The sequence below is a fragment of the Cladophialophora bantiana genome (assembly GCF_000835475.1).
Source record: "Cladophialophora bantiana CBS 173.52 unplaced genomic scaffold supercont1.2, whole genome shotgun sequence".
In the NCBI taxonomy this organism is placed as follows: Eukaryota; Fungi; Ascomycota; class Eurotiomycetes; order Chaetothyriales; family Herpotrichiellaceae; genus Cladophialophora; species Cladophialophora bantiana.
The window spans coordinates 2,046,548-2,070,001 of record NW_015971576.1 but is presented as its reverse complement, the minus strand read 5'-3'; the positions used below and the strand labels follow the sequence as shown (position 1 = coordinate 2,070,001).

The following is a 23,454-nucleotide window of genomic DNA, read 5'->3' as shown; positions in this document are numbered from 1 at the left end:
CGACACTCGAGAATGACTCGCCTTGTTGTCGTCGCCCGTCTGACCGACACGGCGGTAGGAGGAGCAGGGTTGCTTGGAAACGGCTTCTCTTTTATGGCTAGTCCAATTGTCAGACTGTTAAAGTTGAGCGAGTCTTTGTTCGGTTCAGAAGCCATCCGCGTTCATAGGATGACATTCCGAATAGCCATGGTAGCGATCCGTGAATCCCTCTCTTCGGATTCTCCCCTTTCCTTCCTCCTGACTGCCTCGTCGTAAGCCTCCTTCGCAAGGTCGCGAATGGTATCCTCGAAAAAGAACATTTTCAGCTCCTTTTCCAACTTCTTCCATTGGCGAGCCTCGCCGTACTTGTCCAAAAATTGTCGCATGACCGTCGTCCAGCCACGGGGACGGATCTGTCCATGTTGTATCACGGTTCCGATCATCATGTTGGTCCAGAGATAACACGGGCGTTCGGGAGATTTGTGGCTGGGAGTCTGGTGCAGAGCAATATCTGCTAGAGCTTTCAACGCTGTCTCATAAAAGCCAGTCAGATGGTCTTGAAAATGGATGACCCTCAACAGGTAGCAATATGCTACCAGGCCGTGGGAGAGAAACCTCTCCGTAGGGGTGGTTTGTAGGGTAGCGAGTCGGTGGAGATCTTCAAGTGTTGTTTGGATCTTCCTTCTCGAAGTAACGCCGAATTCTTCAACTCGAATCGTGTCTGACAATTTCGCTTTGACGGTAGTGAAATGGGACAAGAGTCGTATCATTTGGAGCGAAAGGACACCCGTCAGTCCAATATCACAGAAGCCTTGGGGTAGCCTAGACAACATCTCACAGACTTCCGGCTTGAATGGATGGGCCATGTAGACGGGGAACTCTGCATTCTGTAGAATTTGTCCTGAGTACCGAGTTGACTTGTCCGGGGTAGAATCTGCCGCAAACAGAAACGACCATAGAGCCTCATAGGCGTCGACATTAGCCTTGAGCAGCCGTTCCCACGGCGAGGTGCCCTTGATTCCACCCCTGAGTTTCATCATCTGCCTCATGCCGGAGACGTGCGCATAGGCGCCAGTGTGGTCTCCCAGAATATAATCGATCGTGCCCAATGTCGCCACGACTAGGACGGTAGTATCGTCCGAGCATTGCTGGGGGTTTTGGAGTCGAGCGCGCAGTTTGGTCATGACATTGCCTCGGTGCCATACGAAGTGTCGGTCGCCGCGAGCCGACTGCCCCGAGGTGGCGAGGTATGTGGCTCGACATAGAGCGATCAGTCCTTCAAAGTAGATCTCGGACGTCAACGCAAAAGGCCAGAGCAGGCTCACGTAAGGATTAGAATGGCCGTCGAACGCAAAGGCGGTGCCATGCTGCGGAGCCCAGACCTGGACATCTAGAGTTGATCAGACGAGATGGAACGAGAGACGCCAGTCATTTGCACTCACAATATTGGGCCATGTTGCCCACGCATCCCGTGCTTGGGATTGGGAAGGTTTGGAAAGGATCAAGCTGGAGTCCATTGATGGGAGACTTCTTGATCTGCACTTGACTGGCGATGGCCTTCGAGAGGAATTCTTCTTTGGCCCTCTTGACCTTGGGATCCAGGTGCTTGAGAGAGATGACATGGCGACGCGGTGATCGAGGGATCCGTCGACGCTTGATGGCATTTTGCTGCGCCCACGATTGCGGGGTGGTGATAGACACTGTCAAGACGGGTTCTTGCATGGTGACCAAATCCGATGTAGTCTGTGTGTATCCCTCCCAATTGCGAAGCAGTGCTATATCATGTTCGCTCAAGCAGTATGGGCGCGACTGACTTGAGGGCCGAGGTGAAGAGAAGGACGTCCTTTGGCCATATGAGTCGGGGGAAAAAGGGCGTCTGAACCAGTTTGGATTTCACTTCGCGCCCAGAGGCCCTTCTAATGGCCCAGACAAAGAACCTTCCTGCGCCACTTGGACTTTTGCTGCTTACTTGATGCGTGGGATCCAGGCACCACAAGGGGGTGGGTGGTCAATCACGCTGAAATTGTGCCTTAGCGGTGAATGTGGGTGTGGGTAAGTCAGACGTTTAATGGCTGTGCTAGAGTAGGGCAACAGAGGCGGAAGCGAGAAGCAAAGAAGGTGAGATTTCATTACTTATTCGGTACCTAAATCTCTGGAGTTACGTCGTTGACCCATGCACAGTGTGAAACGAACAAGGAGAAGAGGGAGGCGAGAGGAGGCGCAAACGTAGGTCCTCGTGTCTCCCACAAAGAGCAGAGACGAGTGGTGGATGCGGCTCCTAGGTAGGACAACTGGCCCAAGTGCCTAGGCTGTCGGGCGTCACCCCCGAATCAAGCAATCATCCAGGGTGGCTTCAGAGGGCTTGGTTAAGGCTGGTACTCCTTCTTAGGCTTGAAGGGGTTACCTATTTCCGCGGTGGGTGGCAGCGGTGGCTTAAAGACCCTCTTAGGGTCCCGCTAAACGAGCCAGTTAAAAACGGCCCTGATCCGAGGGGGGCACATGGCTTATCTGGGTCTCTTAGCTAAGGTTATATAACACAGCCTAAGTACAAGTAGAGAGCTAGCCTACTGGGGCTCACTAAGCTTGGCGTTGGGCACCCACCCCGGGTAAGAAACGGGATAAAATGGCGCCTAGGTCTCGGTTGATGCTCTTGCAGTGGTAGGGATACTTAAGTATTCACCAATCATGCCTAGAGTGGCTTGGGCGACCGCTCTCTTGCTTTTAAATCATTAGCTACCCTCGCTACCGACGAGGAGTTAGTTACCTCGCATCCCGAGTACATATATCAGCCCAGGGACGACGGGGGCAACCCTGACCTGCATTCTACTCGAATTCTTTCCCTCACAATCTCCAGGTCTCCATAGCTGCTCCGTACTGTGGGCACGCTGCTGCGGTATACACGGTACAGCAGCTGCGACAAGTATCATGGCCCCCCTGGCGCCCCCCCCCCCCCCCCCCCCCCCCCCAATGGGCATCCCGCTATGCCTCCAGTTCCAAGGTTTGCCCCCCCTCCCCCCAATGCCTGTTCCCCTTACAAGTTCCCCCTTCTCCTAGGCGGCTTCGCTCCTTCGCTGGCCACTCCCTGCCGTGTTTCCCAGCCATTCACATGCTTTGGTCGTGGCTTCCATATTTGGGGTCAACCAACTCCCAAATTCCAACCTCAGCACTCGACTCACCGCATCCCAAAGTGTCTCCGTTGTCCTCTGGCAAATTGTCTGCTTGTGTCCTCTGTCCCTCATACGAGGTACTATCGTCTGTGTCGCCCGTGTCTTCTCTCTCGACCGCCCCTGTTCTGGCCATGGGACCTTCGATGACCCGGTCAACATCATGATTCTGCGGCCCTCGAGAAAGCTCGCGGGGCCAATGTATCGTCGAAAGTCCGGGCTGATTGCGGCCCTCCTCACCCTGTTTCTCTTCCTCCTCTTCCTTCAAACTCGAATTCACCATGAACCTGCTGAACCGCCGCCGGTCGCTCGCCCTGAATCTGTCCCCGAATCTGTGCCTGTGCCTCAATCAGACGGCGAGGCGAAACCGCCAGCCAAGATCAAAAATCCCCTCCTCGACAGCCAGGCTGCGTTCTGGCGAGATCTCTATCTGATCATCCTGAACAATGATCCCAATTGCCGGAATCCTCCCGACCTTGTCGTGCCCCAGAAGCTCGATATTGGCTTCGATCCCACACACAATCACCCTCGACCTGATATCCTGTACATGGACACCGCCGACATTAAGCGCATGCGTGAGGCCCATTCGAACTTTATCAATGATTTGAAAAGCACTCCTCCCAAGATACCATATGAACCGGGTACCCGTGGCATTGTCATGACCGGAGGCTTCAGCCAGCTCCCTGTCCTGGTCATCTCGATCCGCATGTTACGAAGAGCCGAGTCTGAGTTACCAGTCGAGGTTTTTGTTGCCGACCCGTCTGAATGGGACGAGCAGATCTGCAATGTTGTCCTACCTGCCCTCAACGCCAAATGCCTTCTCTTTTCCGACATCTTTCATACTGCCAACACGGGCGTGTCGATCGATCGATTTCAGTTTAAAATCATGGCTATCCTTTTCTCTTCATTTGAAGAAGTCCTTTTGCTTGATTCTGACGCCTTTCCTATACACAATCCTCTATCCTTGTTCCAAGAGGAACCGTTCAAGAGTAACGGATTGATTGTCTGGCCGGATTTCTGGTACGCCTCTGAATCTCCGTATTATTTCGAAATTGCCAAAATCGACAGGATCCCCGCGTTAAATGAGCGAGCTGCCGTCGAATCAGGTGAAGTCATGTATTCCAAAGTGAAACACCATCTGTCAATTATGCTCGCCGCATATTACAACTACTATGGGCCTACTTACTACTATCCCCTATTCTCTCAAGGCGCCCCCGGTCAGGGTGACAAAGAGACGTTTGCTTGGGCTGCCACTGCCCTCAAAGAGCCTTTCTACGCTGTCCACCAACGCGTCATGGCTCTTGGTCGACACGACACATCTGGCAATTACCTTGGTAGTGCTATGGTTCAGCACGACGCTATCGCTGATTATACATTTACAATGGCCCATGGACCTCCCCACGAGCGAGTTCAAGATGTTGACACGGGCAAGGACAGCCACTTCGATATCCAAGCTAGCGACGTCAAACCATTCTTTATCCATGCCAACTTTCCCAAGTTTGATCCAGCCACCATATTCGGCCATGAAATGACAGATTTTTCAGGCCGAGTAACCGGCGCCGGAGGACCGACTCAGGACTCCAATGGGACCAAGGTCCGTTGTTGGATGGACGAAGCTCGTGCCATGGAGGTGTTCGGGTTCGATGTGGAGCGCAGGTTCTGGGAAGAAATCAAAGGCACTGCTTGCGAGTATGAGCACCAGTTTGGCGCATGGAAAGGCAAGCAAGGAATCTGCGAGCGGACCCAGAAGTACTGGAACGAAGTGTTCGGTTCAGACCCAGCACTGGAAGATCGCCAGAATGTGGGAACCTCAGTTGAATTGCCAGCTCCGCCCTGAAAGACCCCCGGGTTTACAGCCACATCCAATCCCGTTCGACCTGTTGACGCACTCCACCCCGACATGGAAGCACGGTTCCCCAAATTGAAAATAATGGGCTCATGAGAAAAAGCATCCGTGCATATACGGGGTCAAGAGCTTTTGTTCATGTTTGGGAGGAGCAGTCAACGTTACGCTGAAGGTATCGGCGCTTTGACCCTGACACGATGGGGTTTTTGAAACGAGTTTATGCCTATGATACAAGATGTCCACATGGAGTACACGATACCATGTATTAAAAAGAATGATATGGAATAATAGATTACTGAGCGATATCACCCCGTCGGGTCTCATGAAAGCTTAGATGACCAGATCGGAATAGTTTGAGCACACTGTCAAGATGGTTTGATGTAATAGAGGCTATCGTTATATGTAAAAAGCGAGTTTTAAGCAGGTCGGATCTTAGTCTCAATCCGACAACCCGCGGAAACGAGAGCCGGAAACGTTCCTTGAAAAGATCTTGCTTGTCTTAGCCAACATCTCCATTAGAGCTTCATTGCATTCCATCACACGCCACAGATTGGTTGCGAGGTAACTTGGGTTGTATACGGAGTTAGTGAATATACGTCCGTCCTTGCTCACGGTGGCATTGAACTTTCGCCTTCCCCTATATACGAGGTGTGTATGGAGTTGTGACAACATCCTTCCTTGCGTGGACGGACGGATGGACGGATAGGGGAACGGAAGAAGAATGAATGAAAGAACGTGAACGGAGCCGGTACATAGCATTGTCTTGGTCTCTTGAACAATTCCCTCCCCTTCCTTCCTCCATCCGTCCCTCTGTTATGGCGCCAAACAAAGATTGAATTTCCCGAAACCTTGTGCCAAATTCTTGTTTGCCATGTCAACCAACAGCCGATAATGCCGGGATTTTGAACCACTATTAACACAGAACGCAGAGACAGCCGAGTCTTTCTCTCACAAGTACATGTCCACCCAAAGGTTGGTTGCCCAAACTATTGCCCTCTAATATGACTCTTCGAGTTCGGTGCTCCAAGCAGCATCACTGCCCTCAACCCTCACGGCGCCGGAATGTGCATTCTCATCTGACATCTCCCTGAATCTCTCCTGTGCATGTCGGTACTGCGAGGTCTGATATCCGGTATGATGATTTTTCGCCGGTGGCGGCGCCATCTGCCCTGCAGCAGGAGCCCCTCCACTAGCAGCGCCAGCTGCCATAGTCGGTCTCTTCTGCCCGTTCGCATTGTAGCTCGTTCCCAATGCATTAGCCATGTAGTTGTGGGTATGGGCTTTCGAGGAGTAGTAAATGTCCCGGATATCTCGCTCGGGTTCCATATCTGAGCCGTCGGAATATGTTTCCCAGTTCTCGCTGCCGCTGGCTGTAGTGCCAGTAGTCATGTTCGATGAGGTGTTCGAGGTTTGGCGAGAGACGATGGTTGAAGGTGGCGCTGAAGGGTTATGTCTTATGCTCTGACTGTGGTTATGTATGGAATTCGACGAAGAATGGGAAGGCTGATGTTGATGTTGATGGGGGAGGCGAGAATGATAGAATGGATCAGCTTGATGAGATGGTAGAGCGGCGTACTGGGTGTGCTGTTGTCGGTCACGATTCAGGAGCGAGGCCGACATGTATGACATTCTCTCGCGATCGTCATACACGTCTTCAGGGCTCATTGGTCGCACATAGCGACTGCTATCACTGGAACCAGAAGAAATGGTGCTTGCTGGTCTATTCGAGGGAGGCGGTGGAGGATGAGAAGTCATGGCTGGAGCTTGAGTGGATTCTGGAGGTGGGACAAACAGGTCCCTCATCTTCGGTGGAGGTGCTCGTGGTGGTCCCATAGTTCTGGCATTCTGGGAATAGTTTGGTTGTGGTTCTGGTTGCGCGTTATGAGAGACTGGTTGAGGAATGGCACGGCGTTCTGGCGAGTTCTTCAGATTTGCGAGCGGGACGCGAGCTGGTATCTTGGAGGGAGACTTAGATTGAGACGAGGGTACTGCGGTTGTGGAAACCGAAGTTGGTGCCGCTTGTTGTCTGATTGTGCCAGGCCTGCTGGTTGTGGGAGTCTTCGCCGCTGCTGACCGAGGCGGGGGTCCTTTCATCACACTGGCTGGTCTGGCTGGAGGCGCAGTTTTTGCAGCAGTGGAAACTGGTTTTGAAGCTGTTGCCGGTGCGGGAGTCTTAGATCTTGGAGGCAGACCATTTGGCGTCTTTGATCGAGGTGGCGGTGCTTTGACTTCAGCTTCTTCGATCTCATCCAGCATTCGCTCACCCTGAACCAAGAACGGCCGACCGTATTCGTCCTCGTACTTCTCTAGAACCTTGGTCAATTCAGCTATGACCTTTGGCAGCTCCTTCGCAATCCTCTTCCTCATCTTCTCTTCTCTCAGCAACTTGCCAGGGTCACGTTTCTCTCCTTTCTGAGGTTTCAGCATGAGCCGTGAAGCGTCATTGGCAGACGCCGCCAGAGCTTCTCGGTCGGCTATCAGAGACCTGTATTTCTCGACTATAGCTAGGATAGGTGCGCGTTGCTCTCTTAGCGTCATGAGCCTCTCAATTTCTGCTTCGTGGGCCGAGAGCAGAGCGTCGCTGTAGACGTCCGAGAAAGCTGGGGTGAAATCGAGCATCTCTTCTTCGGAAAAGTACAATGAATCCCAAAGTTCTTGCAGTCTGACGCGAGCATCCTCGACGAACAAATGCAGATTTTGTCTCTTCAATTCATTGAGTCTCGCAAGTTCGTCCTCGAACTCATTGATAGTTCTTAGTCCGCAGCCTCGGTTGGCAGCCAGGAATGCTTTGCGATCTGGTGCTTCGATTCCAAGGCGGTCCCACAAAGACTCGATGTTTTTCTTCATCTCGCCTAGCCGCTTCTCCCGGCTCTTCTTCTCGTCGAGGAGTTTGTCGCGACGGCTCTTTAGCCGATCAAGGTCGGCCTGGTGTAGACCTAGCTGCTCAGGCGAGTCCCGATAATGTCGGACAATCAGAGAGTCCGTCTGTGCTTGGGGGATGCCCAGTTCAGACCACAGTCTGACAATTTCTTCTGCGGTTTGTTGCACAACTGCAACTCTTTTGTTATATTCGTCATATACCCTGGTAAATTCTTCATCAAGTGTTGTGACGTAGGAGGGAGAGAGGTCGAAGTTGGGAGGACAGCTGTTGGAAGAGGTAGGGGGCAGTCTGATCTTCACAAAGGATGATTCGAGATGCGAAGAGTATGATTCGAGAGCTTGCACAAGTTTCTTGACTTGTTCGAAACGCTCTCTGTGTAATCTACTGACAACATTGTATTTCTCTTTGAGGTCGCGTAGACAGTCGATCAGGGGATATGTGACTCGCAGGGCGTTAGTGTCCAGGTCGTAGCCTCTGTCCTTTTCGTCTTCGAGCGACTGTTCCATCTGTTTGATAGTCTTGATGATGTTCTGAGCCTCTTCGGTCATTGCATTCTTCTCGCTGACGATAATGTCAGTACATTTTGGACTGTGCAACACTGGAAGTTCCTTCATACGAATTGACCAGACGGAGCTGGTTGTGCAGAGCCTCGGACAGAGCTGCAAAGAGCTCTGTTTCTCTTGATTCGCGTTCATTCCGAGGAACACCTATCTCGTCGAATATAGCGTGCAGTTGCCCGATGATTGTGTTGACTTGGGTGGTGAGGTAGCTGGTGTCCATGGACGGAGGCATGCTTGCGACTCAGGCTCGTGGCCGAGCAGCTCTGATGGATCGTTCTCGATTCTGATAAAATCAACCAAATGCTTGCATCGACGCTCTCGAAGAATACGAAGAAGCTCGCACTATGGAGAACGGAAGAATGGTCAACAGATGGCCGTGGCGTGCTACCGAATCAGGTTGGAGGTGTGGACAAGTGTGGACAATGCCATCATCATGAAAGATCTGGTTGTGTTGATGCGCGATTGTTGACAGAGCAACGGCAGGCGAGGCGCGCTCCGTCCTTCACCGCCTTCCAGTTCCCTAGTAATTCTCCGAGGCGCAGCGGCAGAATTGTTTCACTTCGAACAATTCAAACACCTGCCTGCAACTTCTAGTATCGCAGGCACAGCTTCGCTTTATCCATCGCTCGCGCCTCGATCGGATCATATTCGAGCTTCCATCCAGTGTCTCGACTGTCACCTCTTTTGATTGCTCCACCGCCATGTCGACCCTCTCAGCCTTGCGCAACTGGGAGGCCGAAAACAATGTCATCACCATCGACCCATTCGAAAATGCCCTCTATAACCTCCCAGACCCCGCCGCCTACAGAACCTTGCAAGACGCCGCCCCATGGAAGAAAGATCCCAATTATTTCACTCACGTCCGCATATCTGCCCTGGCCCTCCTCAAAATGACGACCCACGCTCGCTCCGGTGGCAGTCTCGAAATCATGGGCCTAATGATTGGCTACGTCTCCGGTCGATCTATCGTCATAACAGATGCTTTTCGCCTTCCGGTCGAGGGTACAGAAACACGAGTCAATGCGCACGCGGATGCTGATGAATACATGGTCAACTTTGGCATCGCATCCAGAGAAGGTGGAGGTCAACTGGAAAACGCCGTGGGGTGGTATCATTCTCATCCGGGTTATGGTTGCTGGCTCTCAGGCATAGATGTTCATACTCAAAAAATACATCAGATGGCCAACGACCCCTTTGTTGCAGTGGTGATTGACCCAGATCGGACCGTCTCCGCCGGCAAAGTCGAAATTGGAGCATTCAGGACATACCCCGAGGGTCACCAGCCGAAGGACAAACAATTTACAGACGACAGCGACGAGTATCAAGCAATTCCTCAGGATAAGATACAAGACTTTGGTGTCCATGCCAATTCTTACTATCCACTCGAGGTCACTCACTACAAATCCACCCTCGATACCCATCTACTCGGTCTCTTGTGGAACAAGTATTGGACATCAACGCTCTCGCAGTCTCCCTTGTTCACCAATCGCGACTACACAAATAAGCAGATCGCCGACCACGCAGTCAAGATAAAGGCGGCGGCGACCAAACAGAGGACCGGGGCAAGTATGGGCCGACGAGGCCAAGAGCTGGTTGGACCGGGAGACAAGAATTTCAAGGTTATACGGGATGGTACCCTGGAGCAGATTGTTCGAGGCGGCAATAAGATAGCAACGGAGGAAATTGCGGGACTGTTAGCAAATGAAGTCAAGCAAAAACTATTCTGGGGAGTGGTTCAGGAGGCCAGGCAAAAGGCAGCTCACCAGACGGCCCCTACGACTACAAAAGTGTCGACAGCGAGCAACGGTGGTTGAGAAACGGCACCGTCAAATGACATGTTGCAGGAAGAGTTGGACGGCGGTACCGACTGAAGTTTGGGACAGTCCAAACCGTCATACAGCCAGGCGACGTGCCAGTCGAGACCTTTCTGAAATCTGCAGGCCTACACCACCCACGGGTAGGCTGATGCTCTGAGTTGTGGCGAATGCAAGGGGGCAGCGGCCATCCAGGCCCAGACAGGATTATGGTGACGACAGTTTTATGATAGGACGACTTGAGACGAGATGATATGTGAAGGCTGTGAGCTGAACTGGCGTGGTGGAATGGGAGAGAGCCTCCCTCTCTCCACCCCTAGGCTTGACGATGTATGTAATCCGATCGAGCTCAGACTCAAAGTACTAATGCATCGCTGCCCCCATGGGGAACCCGAAAGCATCTCGGGCATCGAATGAGTCTAAACGAAGTCATTGAGTGTGCCGCAAGGACTTCCATCCAGCCAGGTGCCATGATAGGACGACCAAGGATAATAGACAAATGACAACCCCTTCCGGCATCCGACATAGGTACGAGGGGGAGAGCATCGAGATTCTATGAGATACCCAGTACGTACAAGCCCGTTCGTTGATCCTGAGAGAACCTTGATCCTCCTTGATCAATTACTCTTTCCGCTCTTTCCTTTCCGCCTCCTGACGGGAGGAACTTCCCGTCATCGCTCGCAGGTCTAAGGCAAGGAATACTTTGGTACTCCATATGTACTCGCAATGCCTCATCCACCACTACTCCGGGAACTTCGTACTCCGTAATACGCTACACATATGTACCTATGTACCACCCCCTCCCATCTTTCCAGCTGAGCGATCTACGTACCCCATACTCGGTTTTACTCCTTGTCTCTCTACCTAAGACAGTTGACCTTGGGGGCACTAGAGCGCCATGCTGACGCTGGTAGGGTGGCTTTTTAAGTTCTCTCTTTTTCCTTGTTTCTTTGCTCTTTGCTCTTTACCTCGATCCTACGCATTATCCCAGATCCATCCGTGCAAAGGGGCCCCGTGTTTTGGGGGCCGGGAAAGGATTTGGGGACTTGTCTGTGCCAGCCCTCTCTCTAGTGGTGTGCCGGCTACTTAGGTAGGTAGGGACATAGGTGCCGCGGCAAAGATCAAGGCTAGTAGAATACATACATACGAGGGGTACGAGTTCCTTCTCCGTCCTGTCGTAGGCTGGACAAATTGGCTGCGGCAAATCATTTTCGCTTCCACTTCTGATACTCCTTTGACACTTCCTTCATACTTACGAGTCCTCTGTCGTCGAGTCAGGCCCCATGATGGATACAACCCCCCTAGCTATCCCTTCCTTGTCATCAGCACCGAATCGCTCCTTTTCCGGCAACCCACTCAGGCGGAGCCTTCATATTAGAGACCTGCCCTTGTACTTAGTACATACCTCGTATGGAATGATAGTTCCTCCCAATGTCGGATCTCGGAACCTCCCACCACACCTCCAGGTGCGGAAGCGACCTGGATTTCCGCACGGATTCGAACTCGGTTAAAGTCTCAGCTCAGTGTCGGAAGGTTCCGGACCATACCACGGTAACCTCCATTCCCTGCCGGCCCCAAAACGAGAAACAAGACGGAGAGACAGAGGCAGCGATACGACATTTTGGCATGCCTGTGACTTGAATAGGAAACCCCTTGTAGCTCGTAATCCTGGATGGGGGTGAGCCTCCTTGGCTGCATCGTTGCCCGTCTGCATCCCATTGTTCAGGCTCTCATAGAGGTCAAGACTCAGGACACCGATGCCGCGAGGACACTGTTAGACCCCCTTCGAACATCGGCTAGCGGAAAGTTTCTCCTCAATATTCTGGGTGCTAGGAACATGTACCCCAGAGTCTCTGTGAACCTTGTTTTTAGCATATTGAATCGAAAGCTTCAGGTGGCCTAAGGAACTGACGTATCTAGAAAGGGGAATGCTCAAATCCAAGGCCGTCAATAGTAAGTCCACGGCAGACGTATGTGTCAATGGAGATCATGCTCCATTCCTCCCCGTTCTGTTCACGGTCGGTCATCTCACGAGAAACTGTTCAGAGACGATATAGATATAGATATAGCGGGCGGATGCATTCCAGACCCAAAACAGTATCAACCCACAATACCCTCGTCCCATCCCTGGGCGCAGCGGTTCCACGAAGTATACACCCTCCGGTTCCAACCTCGATCTGGAATATCGAGGAACCATTAACCCATGCCGCCATTCATCCCAAAGCGGCCGTTACAATTTCTTCCATGCCATCACATCCTTTCCGTCTCTTACCATAATGTCCTTTTTGATCGGCAGGGTTGTCTGCACGACCAGAATCCGGTCAAACTGTTGTGTGTTCATGTCGGCAAGCCCTGCGGCCACGAGGCTATTCACAAGCTGAACCACTGTGGCTCTAGCCCTTCGTGACCCGTTCAAGCCCGTTGCGGTTCGAAGTTGCATCACCACTTCATGTCCACCGCAGCCACATGAAATGCCCCCTGACTTCCCTGCTCGTCATCGTATTGATGGCCAGGGAGTCATTTGTTGAAAAGTAGTAACCAGATAAGCCAAATTTCCTCCGCTTGCACCCGCCCTTGTCGATTTGGTCGCTCACCTCCCGCCAGATGCCGCAAGAAACCAGCCCAACACAATTCCCACTCAATTGCTCCCCACATTCTCAAGGTAAGACAAAACACGCTGGAACGCAAGACAAAGCCGACAAATAAATAGATAACACAGGAAATTCTTTTTTAATTACAGAAAAGGTCTCCCACCAGCAACAAGATTGATCACAGCCTCACTCGTCGGGGGTTCGTGAGACGATACTGAGAAATGTCAACCACGATGGAACCTTGGTCACTAGTATCGTCAACCTCAATAGTGTCGCTCGCCAGACCGGCTGGATGGTCATCAGATGGAATACCGGGGGCGCTGTAAAACCCATGTGGTTTCACACCCCCCAAAGATTTGCCGACCGCAAGAGGACTCGGATCTCTTGCAAGCCCAATTTTGGGGGTGGGTAGGCGATCGAGCGAAGGTTTAGTTGACAGAGTGCCGTCTGAATCACCGCATCCATGATTGATGTCTGAGCCAAAGTCATCCGCTTGGGAAGCTTCTTGGCTCTCCTCTTGAACTTTCTTTAGAGTCTCTGCAGTCGCACTAGCCTGGACAAGGAGCGAGTCAAACTTCTGCAGCATAGAGTCAAGTTCAGTCTTGCAGTCACCGTCTCGGAGGAATTGGTGAGCGGCCGTCTCACACAGTGTTTGGATCTGCTCTAGCTCTTTGTCCACCTGAAGAAAGCTCACTTCTTCGTTAGAGGCGGACGGATTCTGAGAAGTAGCCCGGGTTTTGCCTGCTAGTAAGGCGGAGGTACTTCGAGATATCATAGAACTTCTGATGTCGTCCAACATGGAGATACCATGGCTGCTGCGTGCAGTTAACGTGGGCAGTCGAAATCCTCTGGCAGCCGCAAGAGCAGTCTTGCCTTTCCGCAGGTTATTCCGACCAATTCCGATCTGCTTCACCATAGTGTCGAGCTGTTCTTGTAGATATCCATCGTAATAGACAACAACGTGATGTTTATTCCTAAACTTCTGAGGCCCAGAAGCGCCGGAGCGGATGGAAGGGCCTTGCTTTCTTTTCCTCCGTACCTGTGCGTACAGATACCTGTTCCCGGCCTCTAGAGGATTGATATGCCTGGGTTCGGGTGAAGACAAGCCATCAGCACTCTGGACTGTGTGGTCCTGGTCATCGCCTTGTTCCTGGTCTCGAGTATGAATCGAGGAAATCGAGGGAGTCTTCCTTCGTTTTGGTCTGGCTTGGTTCACTAGCCGAGAATACTCTGCAGCGAACTCGGCATGTTTTTCAGCAGCGTGGACAGACAATGAGTCAATGCAGGCTCTCCAGGTAGGAAGATTGTCAACAAGATAGACGAAGCTCGAATGGGCATCCATAGCTTGGGCCATGACGACCACAACAGTAGAAGAGAGTAGATTGGCGTCCAAAAGGGTCGAACAGGTTAAGACATTGTTTCGGTGGCCCCAAGTCGTGCGAGGTGGTATTGCACTGACAAGAGGACGCAGACAGTGGAGGGAAACGAGGCGTTTGATGCGATGTGTAGGTACTTGGGGGTTGTCGAAATAGCCGGCCCGCAGGACAGAGCTTCGATGATCGCAGGAGGTTGCAGGTAAGGTCGAAGTACCACACACGAGTCCCAAGATTCAAGCTCGACAGCTGGACGGGACGGTATAGATATCGGGAAGAACGAGGAAGGGGACGAAAAGGCCAATGCGACAGAAAGAGGGCGGCGGGTGCGGACTCGAGGGGGTTTTCGGTGGTAGTATTCGGGAGAGTGGCAGTTGGCGAGTGGAAGTAGTACGGACTCGAGGAGAAAATGCGGTGTCAGATGCGAGCAATATTGTAACGCAACGTGGCTGATGGAGATGATGGAGCAGAAGCTTTTTCCGGAGGCAAGCGTCAAGCGTCAAGCGTCTGTGCACCAGGGTTCATTCCGCACAGGATCATCAACAATCATAACAAGTACACTTGCAGCAACGACGCCGACTAGACCAGATTAAGCAGTCGCAATAGTGAGATCAACAGGCGGCTCGCTAGGTGCCTGTACAAGAAGTGCCTGGGGCACGCTTTGGCGGTCCTGGGCAGTCCAACAGGTGCAAAAATATGGGGAGTTAGGCTTGAAAAGCGCGAAAAACAGGTCAGACGCAGCCTGAGGCCGCAGCAGCCTTCTGGACTCTGAGTGGAAGTCACCTAAATCCCTAGCGGCCTGGTGGCACCGTCCGTTCAGTCTAGGAGGTACTGTTTGTGCCACTCTCGAGGGGGGACACCCTAGGGCCCTGGCGAGAGAAGAGGCACCACGGCGAGGATCCTGGTGCCCGAGAAGCCTAAACCAGATGGTCGAGGGTGCCCCGGATCCTTACCCACCATATCAGTTACTGCCTAAAGTAACCTAGTGAATTTTTTGATTTGGGCTGGTGATGCCAACCAACGGACCACCGTCTTTCTCCGTCACTCCTCAGGCTAGAATGGCTTCATCCAGAGTGCGTCGACTCAATGGTGATGATCAGTCACGCGTCTGAATAACCTATCTCGGTCAAGTTCTCATTTCTCTTCCCCACCGCGCCTGGCTCTCACGCTGGCCACTTTCGCAATCGCCCAGCGGCTCCAAGCTGGCCTTACCAAGCACGGTTGAGCACGCACGTAGCCCATCTCGAGCAGGGAAACGACTCGAGTCGAGTCAACTGTGCTCGACCTCGATATTGCTCCACCATCTACTCCGTGCCTCCTCCCACCTCCCGTTCGGACCGTCTCGCAGCTTGTCCTGAATTGGTCTCTGCATCCAGGCGGAAGCTTGCCTCACACCCAAGGGTTATGCGTGTCTCCATAGTTGACGCCGTGGGAAAGCATCTTTGAGAACCAAGATTCTTCTCAATCAGGGCCAGTATCCTGTGGCAAGAGGCTATGCAACCAAAACCTTCGGCTTCGGGGATGCTCAGATTCAAGATGGAACGCACATCGTGGGGGCTGTCGAAAATGGACAACTCTCCCTGCTTGTTGCATCCCGCTCATGCACTCTTGTGACAGCGGAGACCCCCAGCAAAGTTCGGATAGGAAATCAAAACGAGGGGGGGCTCGTCCGATCATAGCCAGGGAGCCATTGATCCACCATTCGTCGTTTACTTGGCCCTGGGTCAAATGCGTCTTGCGGCCGAAAGAAGTACCAACCAGGTCCCTTGGGCTGCTACAGTCTGCCGTTGCGGTACCGGATCTTGGTCTGCAGGCGAGTCGCAAAGACAACAGCAAACTGCCCACCAAGAGTCGTGATGGACCGACACTTGCAGCAATCACAGACAGAACCATCTCCAGGCGCCAACACATGTCCCGCCTGACTGAACAAGCTGTTCGACTTGCAGGGTCGATCAGTCAGGAACCAATGGTACATACACCGGAGCAAAAACGTCATCTTGGGACGCAGATGCACCTACCTATAGTAACTGTGAAATGTGTGCACCCGTCGAGGCTGCTTCTGAACAATTGGTTCCAGCACTCCGGAATACCTGACCATTCCGTCTTTTGGACCGCAGCAGGTGTCACAGAACAGGAATTGAACGCTCTCTGACATGCGGAAGACATCTACTTCGGAGATCATGCCCACCTGACTCATTGTTTGTCTCACCGACTCTCTCGACTCTTTAACAGCTTCTTCTTCATCCCTAATGCCATCTGATCATCAGCATCCCAGGGCATCCAATCACGCTTTGGCAAGTGGTCAATAGATGAAGCATCCCATTAACGATGGTTCTTCAGTGTGCAGATCATAGCGGCTGGTGGTGGCCGAGACGGCCGCTAGGCTTCGCACAACGCCGCAATTGACAGCCCCGTAAACGCCGGTTCATCGTTCTGACTAGCATCATTCGAACATCTGCGTTTTTGCTCAACTTGTCCGGGCTTAGGTTTTGTGAAACTAGAACATAGCTCGATTATATGACTCTATATCAGTATTTCCATGGTCAACGCCTGAGAATTGAGTTACGCAGCAGACCAGTCTGAAGTCTACCGGAAGAGTCTTCTTCGCAAGAGAATGAGTTTCCCAGGGGTCACCTTGGACAGTTCGGAGATGAAGTCCAACTAGTTTCTGGAAGTGAGCGAAAATGGAACTGCAACAATTTCAGCTTTCGAGTCATACCATGTACCCAGGACTTATGACGGAGACTCGCTTGCATCTGAAGTCCCTTGTTCTTAAAGCGATGGACATGATTGCCGCTGGTATCTTCAATTCCCCCAGGATCCCTCGACCTGGAAAGACTCCCTGAACAGTTTGACGCAGAGTGTGGCGCCTAGGCTCTATCCACAGGGCTGCTGGGAAGTCGCCGAGAGCCCCTGCCGACGAGCATGCTTCCAGATGATCATCAAACACGCCGGTGCAAGCCTCGTCTAGGGAGGATCTCAAGCCACAAGCCCTACAACTACTCCGTTACTTTGTGCTGTCGCGCACCTCTCACAACGCCCATCGCCCTCTCCCCAGTCAAATATGCACGTCGAGTCAACGATGTCTGACATTACCGCCCACCTTGGTTTGATGATCTTCATCGAGCGGAGTCAAAGTCCATTGGCGCTGCTCTTTCCGGCGGGGTTACTGTCTACGTCTGTGCCTGACGATTATGGGGATCTTCAAGAATGTTTGGTTCTCGACCAAGATACAAAATACGGAGGACAGGTATCAGTCCCTTTCGGGCGCCCATCGTCTTCGAGCCAGAACTTGCCATGGCCGCAAGGAGTACGGAGGAAGTACTTACCTAACTACCTACTCATGTAGGTACACCTATTGCACCTACTACTAAACGGCCCCTGTCCTTCTCAACCCACTACCCTGCAAAAGTCAAACTTAAACCAGTTCAGGTCGTCTTGACTTTACGCCACCACCAGTATTTCACTTCATTCATGCTTAGCTGCAGGCGAAGAGTTTCACTTCTCCGAGACTCCCCCCTCCCCCTCCCAAAAAACAAGCCCACTAATCTATTCTGGCTACGCATTTACATACCCACGAACCGAACAATATCCCGTGCCACATTGAGAAGATCCCTGTCTCTATTATACGTACATATTCCAACCTTGTAGCTCGACAGAAGAGCACTTTGATCTTGCAGATCAGCGAGAGAATTATGTGGTGATACGTACATATGCGCTGAAGATCACGACAATTCCCTCCGGACCAACTTATCAGAACTTGAGTTCTAGGTAGTCCAAGTCATCCAGCACGGCTAGGCTAATCTCGCCGATCTGGCAAGAAACTAAGTACCGTTTCTGGCGCGTCGCCTCGTCCCGGTTCCGCACCGTACCGTTTGCGAGAGCCGGAGGTCGGCGAACGCTGGAGATGAATAGCTTGCAAGCCACCAGCCACCAAGGCCGGAAAACAGCCAACTAAGCCTCGCAATACGAGAGGTATACAACTAGAGGAGGAAAGAGTCAACAACCGCTCTTCTCTATCCTTGCGTTCATTTCAAAGCATAATGTGTACTTTGTTCAACAGCCTTTGCGATTGGGGGTCAATTAGCGGGTGTTCTGAAAGCTGCAAGTGTAATTCATGCTGCGCATGATATGGCTAGGGGGCCTTGAAGACATCACTGTCAGGGACCACCAGACCGAGAAAGAACAAAATTCTTCAGCCTTGTGGGCTCAGATCTTCACCTTGCAACTGTCACCGGTCGCTCCAGCAGTCTTTCAGGCCAGGGCCAGAGAACGATCTGGAATATGCCGCTCCACGGCTGACCAAACATCGTGATAAGACTGATTAGAGTACCGAGGACGCATAATATAACTCAATTTTGGGGCTTCTCTTACGTTTGGGAAGGCCAACCGTGCTCCGAGCCCAGCACTTCCAGATTTGGGCGACGACACGTCGGCCCGTTCCGGGAGTTTCGCGTTCTGGCCCTGGAAAACGTTGGTTGAATTAATGCCCTTACCAAGCTTAGACAATTTAATGGGTACTTTGCCAGGACTCGCAGCATCATGCCGCATTTCACAAGGCTGTGCACCGAGCTCCTCCAGACCGCTTATCGATCATATTCCAACACAAGTAGAAATAAAGGACATCGGCGCATCCTTTACCCGCGTCTTTCGGATGCGAAGTGCCTTGTCTCTTAAGAGAGAGAAGTTCGACATGAAATCGTCCGCCTCTACGATGTTATCATGATGGCCATGCGTATTAGGTTCGTGTCCACCAACAATATGGGAGGGATAGCCAATATTATAGTTCTGTACTGCGTAGTGCAGTTCAGATGGAGCAGAGTGCCTCAACATACCTCATTGACTATTTAGTTGTTGTTTATAAGGGTGCATGTTTCCGGCAATGCTTTGCTCTTTACGATATCCACACAGGCTAGTAAAGCTATTTAGATAGGTCTCTCGCCATCTAAAGTTGAGGAGAATGGTCAATCCTTTTCATCTTCTTATAATTCCATCAAGTTCTGATCTTCAGAGACTATTCTATGCTCTTCAGGGGCTTGAGACTTAACTGCTGCAGGCAACGCTATGGCGTGAAGCATTCCAGTGCCCGCTTGACAAGTGCTCTCGTGTGTTATTTTATTACCTTCCTGTTCATACCGACACAATCCTCAACTCGGTGCCTATTGTCTGCTGAATTGATCCGCCCTCAATGTGTTTGCTGTCTCGCGAGATTGGTACATACCGAGGGTATGACCTATGATTGCACGAACGGGACAATAGTACTCCGTAGAGCTCCGCTAATATGGCTGCCAGTGCCAAGGCTGTCGCCGCAGCTCCATCCGGATCTCCAACTTGAAGTCATTGATTGCGATAGCACTTGCGCCACGGATCGACGAGCCCAGTCTGCCCAGTTTGGTTGCGCGCAGTCCTCGCCAACATATCTCAGCTCAATGTCCAAGCCGCAGTTTATGTAGCCAGCCTCTGCCCTTGCTCCGAAGTTATCGACTCGTCATCATGTCCCTGTTCGGTTCCTCGCCCACTGAAAATGCGCCACTAAACTCCAAATCTCTGTTTGGCGACGAGCCGGTGCACAAAACATCCACATCATCTCTCTTTGCCGACGATGGAGGCGACTCGCCATGGTCAATGCCTACTCCCAAAAAGTCAGCGCGGCAGAATCTAGTCAAGAATCTTCTCCCGGCCACGGACGTGCCCGAGAGCTATGTCGATGCATATGATGCCGTGCTGCATGCGAACGAGGGGACGGGAGTGGGCATTGGTTTGGCAGGCATTAGGCGCCTTCTACAGAGCAGCAATCTCAGTGAGCAGGAACAAACAAAGATCTTGAATTTTGTGATCCCGAGTGGCCAGGAAAGTGCCAATGGGGTCGGCAGGAGCGAGTTCAACGTTTTGCTCGCTTTAGTCGGATTGGGTCAGGAGGGTGAAGATATCACCCTTGATGGCGTAGATGAAAGGAGGCGAAGTGAGTCTACGAGGCCCCGAGCATCAGCGCAATACTGACATTCTCCAGAATTGCCCGAACCCAGAATTGGATACTTGGATCAATTACGGGCAAGCAGCGCCCGGCCGCACGCCCCCTCTCCTCCAGCAGCCAAAGCCACCCCAGTCAGACCACAAAAACCTCGAGAAGACTCATTTGGAAACGATCCAACGTCAGATCCATGGGCTAGTCCGTCCAACCACAGACTGCCGCCTCCCTCCACCGCCGCTCACGCCATGCCTGTCGGCGGCGCCTCTGACGATGGTGCTAAGAGCATTCCCAATGGCATTGCAAGAACAACAAGTGCCTTCACGACAGGAGCGAGCCATGGCAGTAGTAATGGGAGTCCAACAAATGAGCGTTCATCCGAAAGTGCAGGTACTGGGTGGAACAGCTACAACGGCAGTTCGGGAGGCTTCTCAGAACAACCTACTCTCGGTGGAGGGTTCGGAGACCCGGGAGATAACCAGCAATCAAATCGGCAAGATCAAGAGCCACGAAATGCGGTGTCACAAAGTATCAGTCTACCACCAGGGACCGGCGAAACAGTCACCATCACAACACTGCCGGAAAAGGAGGGAATGTTTATGTTTCAACATCGCAATTACGAAGTCAAGACAACTCGGAGAGGCAGCAGTGTTGTGAGGCGATACAGCGATTTTGTTTGGTTGCTCGACTGCTTGCAAAAACGATATCCTTTCAGGCGTCTCCCGCTACTGCCTCCCAAACGGGTCCAAGGTAAGAATTCCGTGCTCTAGCAGAGATTCTGGCTGAATCGAATTTCTAGTGAACGGGGCTCATCTCACGGCAGATGCCGCGGTCTTTCTCGAGAAACGCAGACGAGGACTGATTCGATTTTCGAACTCCCTTGTTCAACATCCAGTCTTGAGTCAGGAGACCCTTGTGGTGATGTTCCTGACGGTGCCAACAGTATGAGTCATCATCTCATACGCTGTTACGAGGACGAATAGCTGACACTGTTCTCAGGAGCTTGCGGTTTGGCGAAAACAGGCTACTATCTCTGTCCAAGAAGAATTCACCGGCAAGGCTTTACCGCCCAGTCTGGAGGACAGCCTGCCGTCTAATCTTCCCGAACTTTTCGATCAAGTACGACAAGGCGTGCGCCGCTCGGCAGAGGTCTACATTAGTCTCTGTGTTTGGATGGAACGATTGGTAAAGCGGAACGAAGGACTTGCTCTGGACAGTTTGAAGTTCTCGAATGCGCTGTCTCATCTCACCGAATGCAGCAACGATACGTATGCAATTGATCCGAATGATGTGCCGCTCCTGAATGAAGGCATCAAGTCGACAGCCAAACACCTTGCTACTACCCAGACATTACTCGAGGACGAGGCCAAAGCTTGGGATACAGGAGTGCTTGAGGATCTCAAATCGATCCGCGATAATTTTGTGTCTATGCGTGATTTGTTTGATCGACGAGATCGGTATGCCAGGGACAACATACCTCAACTGGAGCGACGCATCGAAGCATCCGAAAATAAGTTGCAACAATTACGACAGAAGCCACCGGGACAAGTGAAGCCAGGAGAAATTGAGAAAGTGGAAAGCAGCATCATGTCTGATAAGGAGAGCATTGTACAGCAACATGCTCGCGGCATCTTTATAAAGGAATGCGTGAGGGATGAGATTGTGACATTCCAGACGACCATCTATGCCATCAGCCGTATGCATCAAGACTGGAGTCAAGAGCGGGTCAAGTATGCAGAATTGCAGGCCAGCAACTGGCGCAGTCTGGTCGACCAGTTGGAGAGCATGCCGGTTGCAGAATAAGTCCCTCTCTTACCAAAGTGGAGGACCTCAGAGGATCGAGGAGGCGGAGGAGGACTGTACTTTTTCATATCATTCCCACCCAAGAACTCCTATATTATCGGGCGCATTGATGGGCAATGAACGCCGGCAATACATAATCTTTACACGCCATTCCTTGTGCCAGCTGTACACGCGCCTTTGTGATTGTCACGGTTCGAGAGACAGCTTTGTGTCGATTGGAAGGTTGATAGGAGCCGCTGGAACCACAGCCTTATCAAAGTCTTAATTTTTATTTTTATTCTTATTTTTTTGCTTGGTATATTTGCACTGTTTGACCTGTTCTCCCTGACACCACCAGACTGAAATATGAATTCCTCTTCTTTCCGAGGACCTTTCTCACTCTATCTCTGAAGAAAAGAATCCTGACGAGAAGTTTCGACGAAATGACGGACCGTGAATCAAAAGCCAGACCATGTCGTCTGCTAGATCTACCGCCAGAGATCCGTATTGAAATATATCGACGTCTCTTTGATGCCGCGCATTTGTCGGCGCATGGTGGTCGTTCAGACTGTTTGCGGTGCCAATCTTCCATCTGTTCGTGCGCCTTTCCATGGCAGATCGTGACCACCTGTCTCTTGGTTCGATTTGAGGCCATGCCGTACCTCTTGTCCTCGACAACTCTTCGGATCTGCGGGTCGCCCAAAGATGTGATGCGGCTGCCACCGAGCCTAATCTCAGCAATCCCTCATATCGTGATCTGGGATGTCCGAGAGTTTTCCAAGAAGCCCCTAGAACTGGACCAGTTCCACAGCTTGAGGACACTGGAGCTGCGCAACATCGACGCCTGGTGCAAGTATCATGATGAAACATACCTGCAGAGTGCGACGGCGGACGAATTCATGATTAACCTGGCTCTGTTCAACTTGTACAGGACTTCTCCTCGGCTTACCTGGCTATGCCTTGACTCTCGGAAGTCGTTTGAAGTACTGTTGTGTTGTCAGTATATGATACAATCGACAACTCAAGAGACGATTGTATGGCCCAAATCACCTGCCCGAAGACCTGCCTGCTGACCCAGGACATAGCACGCCGTCATCGATATTGGCGAAAAGGTTTTCCGGCACAAGTTCAGAGGACCAGCCATCCGTGCCTGCAAATGTATGGGGGCGCTTCCATCGATCGACTATCCTGTGGGGTGATGCTTCACTCAGAGCCACGGAATGACTACTACTAAGGCAGTTCGCGCTGCCATGTTCACCACTGCTCAGATTCAGTCACGCTTCCCGGATTAAGGAGCTTCAAACTTGAACAGCAGGCCCGTTCCTTTGTCTCGATGCTTCCGATATACTCAATTACGCAGTTGAAGTCACTGAGATTGTTGAAGTTTCCCCCTCTACGCCGTTCTGGTTCTGATCTTGCTCTCGATACAACGCCACTTAGTAGGTCACATCTGCCCTACTCCCATAGAGAGATTCTAATGATTAAGCAACAGACTT

At 51.8% G+C, this 23,454-nt stretch overlaps 7 protein-coding genes across 7 annotated transcripts; 4 read left to right on the top strand and 3 right to left on the bottom strand.

The window, feature by feature from the left end:
* Positions 1-161: 161 nt before the first annotated feature.
* On the bottom strand, positions 162-1,701 carry Z519_01763 (uncharacterized protein; the record flags this gene model as incomplete). The annotated part of the gene is made up of 2 exons (XM_016759520.1): positions 162-1,369; positions 1,422-1,701. The coding sequence occupies 2 exons, from the start codon at positions 1,699-1,701 to the stop codon at positions 162-164; spliced, it is 1,488 nt and encodes a 495-aa protein (XP_016624848.1).
* Positions 1,702-3,306: 1,605 nt separating this feature from the next.
* Z519_01762 (uncharacterized protein) lies at positions 3,307-4,980 on the top strand (the record flags this gene model as incomplete). Its single annotated transcript, XM_016759519.1, has 1 exon — positions 3,307-4,980. One exon carries the CDS (start codon positions 3,307-3,309, stop codon positions 4,978-4,980), a length of 1,674 nt encoding a protein of 557 aa, XP_016624847.1.
* Positions 4,981-5,985: 1,005 nt separating this feature from the next.
* Z519_01761 (uncharacterized protein) lies at positions 5,986-8,662 on the bottom strand (the record flags this gene model as incomplete). Its single annotated transcript, XM_016759518.1, has 2 exons — positions 5,986-8,431; positions 8,487-8,662. The coding sequence occupies 2 exons, from the start codon at positions 8,660-8,662 to the stop codon at positions 5,986-5,988; spliced, it is 2,622 nt and encodes an 873-aa protein (XP_016624846.1).
* A 469-nt stretch (positions 8,663-9,131) lies between these two features.
* Z519_01760 (uncharacterized protein) lies at positions 9,132-10,244 on the top strand (the record flags this gene model as incomplete). Its single annotated transcript, XM_016759517.1, has 1 exon — positions 9,132-10,244. The coding sequence occupies one exon, from the start codon at positions 9,132-9,134 to the stop codon at positions 10,242-10,244; it is 1,113 nt and encodes a 370-aa protein (XP_016624845.1).
* Positions 10,245-13,013: 2,769 nt separating this feature from the next.
* On the bottom strand, positions 13,014-14,189 carry Z519_01759 (uncharacterized protein; the record flags this gene model as incomplete). The annotated part of the gene is made up of 1 exon (XM_016759516.1): positions 13,014-14,189. The coding sequence occupies one exon, from the start codon at positions 14,187-14,189 to the stop codon at positions 13,014-13,016; it is 1,176 nt and encodes a 391-aa protein (XP_016624844.1).
* Positions 14,190-19,701: 5,512 nt separating this feature from the next.
* Positions 19,702-21,979, top strand: Z519_01758 (uncharacterized protein; the record flags this gene model as incomplete). The annotated part of the gene is made up of 4 exons (XM_016759515.1): positions 19,702-20,170; positions 20,219-20,926; positions 20,976-21,118; positions 21,176-21,979. The coding sequence occupies 4 exons, from the start codon at positions 19,702-19,704 to the stop codon at positions 21,977-21,979; spliced, it is 2,124 nt and encodes a 707-aa protein (XP_016624843.1).
* A 632-nt stretch (positions 21,980-22,611) lies between these two features.
* Positions 22,612-23,250, top strand: Z519_01757 (uncharacterized protein; the record flags this gene model as incomplete). The annotated part of the gene is made up of 3 exons (XM_016759514.1): positions 22,612-22,992; positions 23,044-23,116; positions 23,198-23,250. 3 exons carry the CDS (start codon positions 22,612-22,614, stop codon positions 23,248-23,250), a joined length of 507 nt encoding a protein of 168 aa, XP_016624842.1.
* Between the last annotated feature and the right edge of the window lie 204 nt (positions 23,251-23,454).